Here is an 11,709-nt window from a genome sequence, read left to right as displayed (position 1 = left end):
TCAACTTTCTCTCTTTCTTCCCTTTCACCTGGTTTCGTCAACCAGGCAAGTTTGGCGTCCATAGCTCTTGGTTTGAAGATTTTTCCACGTGGACGACTGCTATCATGAATGCACGGTTTTGCTGAGGCAAACACTCCTTTTCTATTTTGCTTTCTTCGACTTCATTTCTTTCTTTTCCACACATGTAGTCATCAACGCCTGAATTTTTTTTTTTTTTTTTACACGGTGGTCACCACTTATCAAGGCCCGGAAGCCACTCAGGGATAAGGGTTATTGCAAGTACAGTACGTTAGTGTGAAGATTTGATGAAGTGTTTACTTAAGGGGGCTGTTCATAAGGAATTTGTTAACGTTGGACTTGAAGACATCCAAGTTGTAGTCAGGTGGGAAGCAGGCAGACGGAACAGAGTTCCACAGGCGTGCAGTTCTAAGAAAGAAGCTTTGTTCATGGAATCCACGTTTTGATTTAGGCACAGATAAAGAGTGTGGGAAATTTTTCACAGTGGATTCAGCTAGACAGGTGTTTTTCGTGAAAGATTGGTGAGGGGGAACCAGAGATTGGAGTTCAGACGAGCACCTGCCATGGGAATAACGATAAAACAAAGATAGGCTTGCAACGTCTCTTCTATGGGAGAGAGGTTGCAGGGTAAAGAAAAGGGCATCCCCCACTAAGCCACGAAGTCTATTTTGTACTCTGTCAAGGCAGGATAGGCTGTTTTTAGCAGCTCCTGCCCAGATATGGCAACAGTATTCCATCCTTGGATGTACTTGGCTTTTATACAGATAGAGAATTGCATCAGTAGTGAGATATCTTCTGGAGCGGTAGAAGGATCCCACCATCTTTCCAGCGACCTTGGCAACAGACTTGATGTACGTGTTCCATTTCAGATCAGGAGTAAAGGACAAACCCAGAAGCTTGTCAAAACACGGGGCTTCTCCTAGACAAGAGCCATCCATTTCAATTGATGCCAGATGAGGATCAGAGCGTTGATGATGTAAAGATAGGAGTTTGGTTTTAGATGCATTAAAAGTAACCAGCCACGACTTCCCCCACTGAACCACGTGCTCGAGATCAGAGGAGAGAGAATCAGAGAGAACTTTGTCATTTACAGCCTTTGATGTGTTGCCATAGATGGTCGTGTCATCAGCATAGATGAACACATGGTACACATAAACCATTTTTATTTTCAACAGGAAATAAACGACATGTTTATTCCATCCTGCAATTGAGTTATTGTTTACGTCATTCCATTCGTTTCATTATTTTCTTTTGTAGCGAGTTAGGGTATTTATACTCTGGTCCGCAACAAGTTATATAGAATTCATTAATTCGGATTTAGGGGATTTTTTCATAATGTTCCTATAAAAATTATTTTATTTTTTTTATTGTTATAAATTACAATGCTTTATTTATATAAAAAAAGCAAAAAATAAAGTCTTGCGTTTTTTATTTACTACTGAAAACCATAACTTTAGTAAAGGTATTTTTTGTTTAAACAAAATAATACATTTCCACTCGGGTTCAAATAAAAATAATTAATTCATTATATTCCGCGATCATCATTTGATAAATACTGAAAATTTCATTAAAATTGGTTAATTTCTTGATTTTTGGTGATTTTTTTTAATAAAGGGAGGGGTCAAAATGTTCATACATTTTGAGCATCGGCATTCATTTTGCCCGTACCTAATTATCGCCGAGATTGCTTTAAAAAATCAGCAGCCAGCTGTTAGTGTTGTGGTACAAAACAAATAAAGCCTTAATTGTGACGTAGTTTCGGTTAAAGACAGGCACTAACTCGCCGTTAAGACGCACCATTTAAAGATTAGAAAAAAAAAAAATTTTCGAATAAAATGATACAATAAGCAATTTTTTCACTCCAATATATTTTTAATTTGTCAATATTCTTTTTAAAGTAAATAAAAATTTCCACAATTCTACGTATACCTAGTTATGCCGGAAATGCTAGCAGAATGATATTGGTAGAAAGTTATCGATATGAACCGGCATTTTTCTTATGTTGGCGCTACTTCCGGTTCCGTTAAGTGACGTGGTGTCCGTGCCTATGTGAAAACAATGGCGGATCGTCACCGTAAGGAAGCGACTCCCCCGCCTCTACTGCTTATGCCAGCCAGTGGTGGACTTACTCTGAACCCACCGGAGCAACCCAATATTCTTATGCCTGTAGTTCAATCAGAACCTTCTTTATTATGTCCAGGTAAGGGTTGTCATGAAGGTTTTAAGATATAATCCGGTGTTGACTTCCCATTTTTTTTTTTTTTTTTTTTTTTTTTGCGCAATGATAATATTTTATCCTTATGGCGACCAAAATCATGTTTATTATTTTACTCCCTCTTCATATTTGTTAAACATCAGTACAATACACATAATTTAGTACATTTTAATGTAATAATTTCGAAACTTTGTTTAATAATAAAAATAGTTATTGAGGTGTGTGTCTGCTAAGAAGTGAATGGGAGATGCGAAAGTATTTTTAATGAGTTTTGCAATAATTGTTATTGTTATAACGGTTCTTTGTTAGAATAGAGGTGCGGTCGAAAATACTGTTTTCTGTGGTTTCGGGACACAAATAAACAGCAATACTCAAATTTGACCGATCATACACTTGAAATCTTTCCAGGAATTATTTTTTGATCGACAGTTTAAAGACTTCAAAATTACTTTCGAATTTCTCATAGTCACGAAGAAATCGCCGGTATATTTTGTAGACTAGCTTCGTTCTCTAAACCGAGCTCTTCCTACATATTTTGATCAGTTAAAAACGATTGTTATTTAAATTCATCGGAAATTATTAAAGACGGTTTAGAGATTGTAGTGTTTAAAAAAAAAATTATCCAATCTATATAAATAAAAAAAAAATAAATAGATAAAACAAAAACACTCTATGCTATGTTTGCGTCGTAGATTTCGACATTTGAAAGCCATATAAAAAATTGGCTAGATTTAAGCAAAAGATAAGTTTGCATCGAAAGAAACCCCGTATATTTCTCCTTTCTTCCTGTTTAATAATGTATTCAGTAATTAACAACATATATCGAATTCAGTGCTTCTAAAGAATTTGAACTAAGCCAACTTATGCCAAAATGAACCTAAAACTTCAAAATAATAATGAAAAAATACTCTAATTCGGTACTTATACAGAAAAGGTACCACGCTGAAATAATAATGCCATTAGTTAGAAACGCATTCTTAACATGCAGAGGAGAGTGTTTTGTAACTATTATGTACTTTCACCTAACAATTCAAACCAAAAGATACCATAAAATTTGATTTTAACTTGAAAATACTAAAAAAAAAAAAGTACTCTGCCTATTCTGCATGAATACCTTCAGAGTGTTTACTGTTTAGATTTTACAGAATTTCGAACTGCTATTTTTTTGTACTTCTACAGTTTACTAACCACATTTTATTAAATTGTTAATTGAAAGTACATTAACAAAGACCTTCTCCTCCCTCTGTTAAAATGAGTTTTTGAATAATATTTTAATTTCAACAGGATTTGTAAACTGCAGAAATACCATTTCTATTTTTACGAATTTAAGTGTAGAAGCACCTTAAAATTTCATATTTTCATAATTTACTTTATTTATATACAACGAATATTAGAGTAAAAAGATTTCTCCACTGAATATCAACTATGATTTTTGTTGTGTACGTTGTCAGCATCCTAAATTCTCTTGTCAAAAAAAAAAAAAAAACGTGCAATATAATTAAAATTTAACATGTAATAACTAGGTAAAAATATTCAAAACGATATAATTTAATATTGATTCTTTTTTAAAAGAACTTAGCATTTTGTTTTTAACTTTAACGTTAAAAAATAAGCATTCTTAAATAACATGCAGTGAAGGACGATATTTAAAGTTTGGTGGATGTGTGTAAGTATATATATATATATATATATATATATATATATATATATATATATATTGTGTGTGTGTGCAAAACAAAATACATTTCTTTCTCTTAAGAAAAGAGAATCGATATTAAATAAAAGCTTTTATGAAACATGTACTTTGTTAATGCATTTTAAATTGGCAATTTTAAAACTACAAATCGAATAATCGTGATCATGACGAAAAGAGAATTTTGGACGCTGAAAACGTACAAAGTCATTAGGTTGTACCTATTTACTATGCCTCCCCACGGGACAGAGTTAGACACCAGGGTCGTCTTTTAACGTGGAGAAAAGGTACAAAAATAAAAATTGTCTCAGTCGTGAAGGATCTCTCCTCCACCGAAAGAGAACAAGAAATAGAAGTGCCGCATCTGAAGAACAGATACTACACTTTGATCTTGTTGTAGATCAAACGTTTTCTCGTTATCCCGTCTATTCTGACCTCGGGACCTTTTTTTTTTTTTTTTTTTTTTATTTCACTATATTGTTTAGATGACTGAACACTATATTGTTTATATGTTCATAAACACCTTTGCGGTTTATCCCCTTTTCTGCACTTTTCCACCATTGCTTCTAGACAGCAATTGATTTGTGTTTCCGGTTTAATTACAGAACTGAAACTAGAAACCTGGCCAATTAGTCGCGTTTCGAAACATTTATGTTTTTCTTTGTTTAGTTTTAAACCAAACTTTCGAGAAAAATTTATTATCTTTGGCCTTACTGAAGTTCTCAACATCTCGTGATCTGAAATGTCGAGGAGTCGTGTCAACATAAAACCATTTTTTATTGGCTTTTGCTGATGTCGGTGTTTGCTTTTGTGTGTTCTCGTTGTTTGAGGTATCCAAGCTAAATTTTAGTATGGGAAAGGAACATCTATTATACGACAAACCAATTTGTGCAATTAAAATCACTCGTCGTAAGTCAGTTACCTGTGTCTGTGTGCTTTCAGAAAAAAGTAAAATACTACACAAGACACTTTAAAAGCTGATATTTCTTTTCACCATCACCTCAGACAAAATATAAGCACATTTTTTTTATTTTATTTTATTTTTTTTTTAAATATTCTTTTGGGGACAAAAGCAATCCGGGAATCAAAAGTTAGAACAATTTTTTCATATTGTTATGTAGTAATCCGTCAGCGATAGATTTGTGTGGCCTATGCTACATTTTGAAAATGCCCTATCTCAGTAATATTCTATTTATATAATGTCGTAGGCAATGACAGACCTGAACAAGAATCACCCCCTATAACTTTTATAGTATGTTTTCGAGGTTGAGGGTGTTTATTCCGAAAACCGTTCTTAACATGGGGAGGTTGGATTGCGGGTGTTTATACTATGCTGGGTTAGGTCATAAAAAATACCAACTGCAGAATACCGATTAAAATTATGGGGTGGGAGGGGGTGATTCTCGTTCAAGTCTGCCTAGGTAATTTATTAAAACCAGTTCTCAATAAAATATCTGATATTCTCAAAAATGCATAAAAATAAGTTGGCATTAGCTTACTTTGAATAAAGCCAACAGTTCTTGGAAGTGATAAGACAAATTTCTCTGGAAATTGACACCAATAAGTTAAATACTAAAATAAAGGAACACAAAAAAACAACCATTAACCCTATGGTCAGGTGTATTGCCACCCCAAACTTAAGGACAGTAGTCAAATAAAGTAAATATTTCCTTACAATATGATTTTTAAGCTAACAAAATTTCAAAAAGAACATTCAAAAGGGTGTCCACAAATTATAACAGTACCAATTTTTTTCACTTACAGAGAGCAAGATGATAGATGAAATCAAAAAAATAATCTAAAGGCATCCATGTTTTTAATTTTGAAAGATTTAAAAAATATTATTGATTTTATTTACAAAAAAAAAAGTCTCTAAATCAAGTGTTTGCAAACAATGTAAAAATTGAATGGAGAGGGATTTTCATTTCAATTTTTTGAAATTATGCACTGTTTTATTCTTTCAATGAAACCACCAGACAAATTGTATGAATCAGAATTGAATGTATGGTGGTGTCTTTGTGATTACCAACAATTTTGAATTAAGAATCAAATTTAATTTTTACCAGAATTTTGATATATCTGTAATAAGTCGTTCTCATTGGATGAGGACTTATTGTAAGCCGTTCTCATTGGATGAGGACTTATTGTAAGCCGTTCTCATTGGATGAGGACTTATTGTAAGCCGTTCTCATTGGATGAGGACTTATTGTAAGCCGTTCTCATTGGATGAGGACTTATTGTAAGCCATTCTCATTGGATGACGACTTATTGTAAGTCATTCCTATTGAATGACTTACTCAGTTTTTAGTTTTGGATATTTGGATTAGTGATATGTTAAAGTTGTTTGAAAAAATGTCATCTCTTGATATTTTTTGAAAGAAAAAAAATGTCATCTCTTGATATTTTCTCAAAATTCCAAATATCTTGTAGACTATTTTTTGCTGAATAAATCTCACTCTTAGAAGTTGCTCTAAATCTCCACCATGTTTTTCGGTGAGACCAGTGTCCTTCAAAAGATGCCTGAACACGAGTTTAATCCTATCAATCAGCTTAGCCTTGATCATGCAGATGGTACAGTTGAGTTTATCAGCTGTAGACTACATGTGGGTTGCTATCAGATGAGTTAGAACTGAAATGATGGAAGTTCTTGGATAGCAACTTTTGGATTTTCCTGAAAGTGTGACATGAAGCAGTTCTTCTGCCACTCTCCACTTAGCACTTGGCAAGTGAACAGCAACATCATATATCCTTTTTAATTGAGTTTGAATCCTTTTTGAAGATGTCTAGTGGCATGATATGGCTTTTGTTAGAAACACATCTAAAAACCATCAAAGCTTAAAGGAACTTGATTATCATGATGCGTGAGACTACATTAGCCACCTGTTTTTTTTTTATACAACTTTATGCAACTGAGAATATCCAGAGTATGTCCAGATCAATTGCGTATTTGACCTTGTTAAGGAGTTTCTTGGTTTTTATATGGTGGTTCTCTTTTTTCTTTTTCTTTTTTTTACATAGGCGTCACCACTTATCAAGGCCGATAGGCCACTCAAGGATAAGGGTTAAAGAGTGTAGAGTAGTCAAAAGGACAATATAGTAATCGATAGTAATGGAAGTTCGGTAAATTTGTTAACTTAAGTGGAATGGCTCATCAGAAACTTGTTCACGTTGGACTTGAAGACACCCATATTATAGACAGCTGGAAAGCAGGAAAACGGAAGACAATTCCACAGGCGTGCAGTTCTAAGAAAGAAGCTTTGATCATGGAATCTATGTTTAGGTTTAGGCACAGATAAAGAGTGTGGAAAATTATTGATAATGTTTTCAGCTAGTCTAGTGTTTCTTGTGAAAGTTTGGCGAGGGGGGACTATAGATTGAACCTCAGTCGAACACTTTCCATGAAAATAACGATAAAGCAGAGACAAACTCGCAGCATCTCTTCTGTGAGATAGAGGTTGCAGCGAAGAGAAAAGGACATCTCCCACCAGGCCACAAAGTCTATTTTGAACCCTATCAAGGCAGGACAAGTCTTTTCTAGCAGCTCCTGCCCATATGTGGCAACAGTATTCCATCCTTGGACATATCTGGCTCTTATATAGATAGAGAATTGCATCAGCAGTGAGATATCTACTGGATCGATAGAAGGATCCCACCATTTTTCCAGCGGCCTTGGCAACAGATTTAATGTACGTATTCCATTTAAGATCAGGAGTAAAGGTCAAGCCCAGAAGCCTGTCAAAACTTGAGGCCTCCCCAAGATGAGAGCCATTCATTTTAATTGATGCCAGATGTGGATCAGAACGTTGATGATATAAAGATAGAAGCTTGGTTTTAGATGCATTAAAAGTAACCAGCCACTCCTTTCCCCATTGTACAACGTGATCAAGATCAGAGGAGAGAGAATCGGAGAGAACTTGGTCGTTTACTGTCTTAGATGTGCTACCATAGATGGTAGTGTCGTCAGCAAAAATGTCTACGAATGATGTAAGGATGTGATTTGGAAGATCATTAATGTAGATCAGGAAAAGAGTTGGTCCCAGGATGGACCCCTGAGGGACTCCAGCATTGCCCTTTGCAATTCTTGTATAAGGAGTAATGAAAATTCTCATCAACACTTTCTTAGTCACGACTCCAGCATCCACATTCACATTTTAAGAGAAAGTTTGAAATTAGTGACCAAGCTAACAGATGACCACATATTTCTTATCCACTTGTAGAGTTGCACAAATGGCACATTACACTATCCATTACAATTACATATCCATTACAATTTTGAAGAATTGCTGTTAAATTGATGTTAGTTTTTGTTGTCTCACCAAGAAATTGAGTGCAGGATAACATCACTCTCTGTTGTAAGTTGACATTCCTTAGGTTTTTGGCTAGGAGCAAAATATAGTATAAAATGTAGTATCCATTACATTTCATCTTTCTGTCTTTGGTCAATGAAAAAGAGTAAATTTTTATCTCAATTTTGACTGTCCCTTTTGAGGAACTGGTTTTTCTCATACTAAATTTGTCCTCATGGGGAGACAAAATATAGAAGCACCAACTTATGAATGTCATGATTTAGAAGAAATTCAAACTTACAGTCAAACATTAAAAGATAAAAAAAACTATGAATAACAATCTAATTTTATAAAAAGGATTATTTACAAAGTTTATATAATCCAGCCAGATAACTATGTGATTATTAAGGGTTGAATAAGAAACGATATATCCTCTGCCCATAGCATATTTTCTTTTTTTTTTTCTCTTTGTATACCCCCTTTCATGAATTGTCATTTTTTTCGACTTGTTTCTTAGAGACTATCAGATATGTGTAAGCAGTTTGATGATGTATGGAAATGAATCCTGATTAGTAAGGGTTGAAGACATGTTGTATGGAAAGAAATGATTTGAAACGTGACGTGTAATGTGATCCTTAAAGACAGGCTCAGATCTGATGAGCTCAGAAAAAGACTAAATCTCGACAAGATGTGTAAAACTTCGGTAATATGGCTTTGTTGAAAGAATAGATGAAAGTTCTTGGGTTAATAGATATAGAATAGTTACAGTAGCAGGTTCACGTCACAAGGGAAGCTGAAAAGGATGAAGAGAAAGTCAAGACTTCAGAGGAAGTGATAAGAATTGACTTGAGAGAAAGAAGGATACCTAATCAAAGATAGGTTTAGAAGTCAATTTCTAAAAGCTATCCAATGCATGGCAACATGTAAAACCTGTTGATTCGAATATGATGATGACGATCCTAAATCCGTTTAGATTTCTATTATTTTAACATTTTTGGGACAGCTTTTATTTTATTTTATTTATAACAAAACTTTTGTAACGAAAGTAAAACTTTGTTTTTTCATTTTTATCAATGTCAAAAGCAAACGTGAACCCCATATTATGATATTCCCTTTGTTAAAAATGGTGAGCAATTTTCAACATATGCTTATGAAGGTCCTAAACTCGAGAAGGAGTTTGTAAACAAATAAGAACTAAAAACTTTTTCTTAGTCTCACATACCAGTCAAGTTTTGAGTAGGGAAAATTGATAGTGAAATTCCTTTCAATTTCAACTCGCAATATCTCATTTAGTTTTTGGGATTATCTTGATAAAATTTCGATGTAAATAAAATTAATTTTTTTTTTTTTTTTTTATAAATGTATGATTCTTTCTCTTGTCAATGATTTTTTAAAAGTCATTTTAAGATAGATTAGTGACAGGTCATATCTTTAATGTTGAGGTTTTCAAATTTGATGTCTGCACTATTGTGTCACTATCCGTATAAACGACCACACATAAATATGGTGCGCTTACTGTAAATTGTCTTTCACAAAAAAAACCCATTTGACTTGATTTTATTTCTCTTTCTGTATTTTTTCTTTTTCTTTTCTTGTCATGTTTTGCTTTGCCCCTCCCCCTTCTCCTCTCTCTGAAAATATTTTGTCATTCATGGGTAAATAAGGTCAATATTTTCAGCATAAAAATAGAGTATTTTACTCTAACGTCCCCTTTCTCCCCCAAAATGAAATCCTACCCTCTTTTTTTAAAAATATTTTTATCATAAGTAAACACACTGGCCCTCTAGGTTTCGAAAGAGGCAGGAGTCATGGCCCCCTGGTTGAAAAATGTGGATTTCAATTTTTTTTTTTATATTGCTTACTGACATACATGATGATGGTGACAAATATCTTTCAATAAATTTTGTTGTTTTTTGTAAGATGTCCATTTCTTTCAATAATTTTAAAAAAATTTAATTACAAATGTGCTTCATTCAGAAGCTAGCAACATTCATTTTAAGTAAAAATACAAAATCCTCCCCCAAAAAGGGAATGCCTATGTGATATATAAATATGTTAAGGAGTGCTCTCAAGGGCTTTGTCAAGTATGTATATCTCTTTATGCAGAGATGATGAATAATATAATGTAAAAAATTGTCACTCTTGTCATAGTTATAAGCTTGTCTTTCTATTATAAATATAACAAAAGAAAAAGCTTTAAACAGTATTAAAGCCAATCTGCATGATAAAATCTTTTGAATTGTTTTGTGTTTGAGAAACTGTTCATTTTGAATGAAGTTAACAAAGTATTTTGCTTTGCATCACCTTTTATTATTCAACTAAAAAACAATTGGGATAATTTTTTATTCTTTTCAACATTGGATTTGAACATTTTAAAAAATTCATACACTTGTATTATTTGGACTACGATTTTCATCTTGTTTTTCTCACAATGTTTTGAGCATTGTAACCTCTGACCTTTAGGTGAATCCTGTCTAACTTAGGAAGCTTTGTAATTATGCATCTGAAAGAGGTCAGAGGTTACTTCTCTTGGATGCTTTTCTTATAACGTTTACATTGTGAGACAAGCAACCAAGATGAGAATAGTAGTCCAAATAATAGAAATTATGAATCTTCATCTCAAAAATGTTGAAAATTATTTGTTCATCAAAATAAAAAGTGAAAACAAAATCTGCAGAAATGCAATAAAATCAATTCATCTTGTGAATTTCATAAAAATAAAATCAATTCATCTTGTGAATTTCATAAAAATAAAATCAATTCATCTTGTGAATTTCATAAAAATAAAATCAATTCATCTTGTGAATTTCATAAAAATAAAATCAATTCATCTTGTGAATTTCATAAAAATAAAATCAATTCATCTTGTGAATTTCATAAAAATAAAAAAATTCATCAGAAATGAGTGTCAATTTTTTAATTTTATTCTCAAATTTATGAAAGAATTAAAATTGGTGAAAGTCAAATTAGCGCTTATGGCAATAAACAAAAAGCTTTAGCATGTACGGACTTCTCATGGAATGTCGTAGATCGAAACACAGTGAAATGTTATTTGGTGCTAGTGCACTTATCGATCCGCGCTATTTTTAAATAGTATTTTCAAGTTTAATTAAAGTTTTACGATACTTGTTTTTATTAAATTGTTAGATGAAAGTACAGAATAGGTACATAACACCCTCCCGTCCCCATGTTCAGAATGGCTTTCTAAATAATGCCATTATTTCAGCATGGCTCAATAAGTACATGAGTACCTTTTTATTTTCTTGAATAAAATAAAAACTACTCGACGAGAACACTACTGTTTTTGTTTTAATAATTATTTTTTATTCAAAAATAAAAATTTCAGTTGTTCAAAACGTTTTTTTCCTCAAAGCTTATTGGGATTTTTTTTAATTACCATATTTTTCATGAACATACTCTAAAAATGTTTCAAAATTATCTAATATTTTTTCACTTTTCATGTTATAAGCCTCTCTACACATGGCCTCATCGACATA

The 11,709-nt window shown here is 32.9% G+C and overlaps 1 protein-coding gene across 4 annotated transcripts in view; it reads left to right on the top strand.

Annotated features, from left to right (window-relative positions):
• Positions 1-2,002: 2,002 nt before the first annotated feature.
• The window catches only part of LOC145267167 (triacylglycerol hydrolase DDHD2-like), a 118,761-nt gene continuing 109,054 nt past the window's right edge, over positions 2,003-11,709 (top strand). For all 4 annotated transcript variants that reach the window (XM_080123219.1, XM_080123218.1, XM_080123217.1 and 1 more), the window contains exon 1: positions 2,003-2,218. In XM_080123219.1, the coding sequence (XP_079979345.1) occupies positions 2,077-2,218 (142 nt within the window). In that variant the 5' untranslated portion in view covers positions 2,003-2,076. The remainder of the gene's footprint in view (positions 2,219-11,709) is intronic.

This window comes from Euprymna scolopes, chromosome 42 (genome assembly GCF_053919585.1).
Source record: "Euprymna scolopes isolate OS-2025 chromosome 42, ASM5391958v1, whole genome shotgun sequence".
Taxonomy (NCBI): domain Eukaryota; kingdom Metazoa; phylum Mollusca; class Cephalopoda; order Sepiida; family Sepiolidae; genus Euprymna; species Euprymna scolopes.
This window is presented reverse-complemented; position numbering and strand designations above follow the sequence as displayed.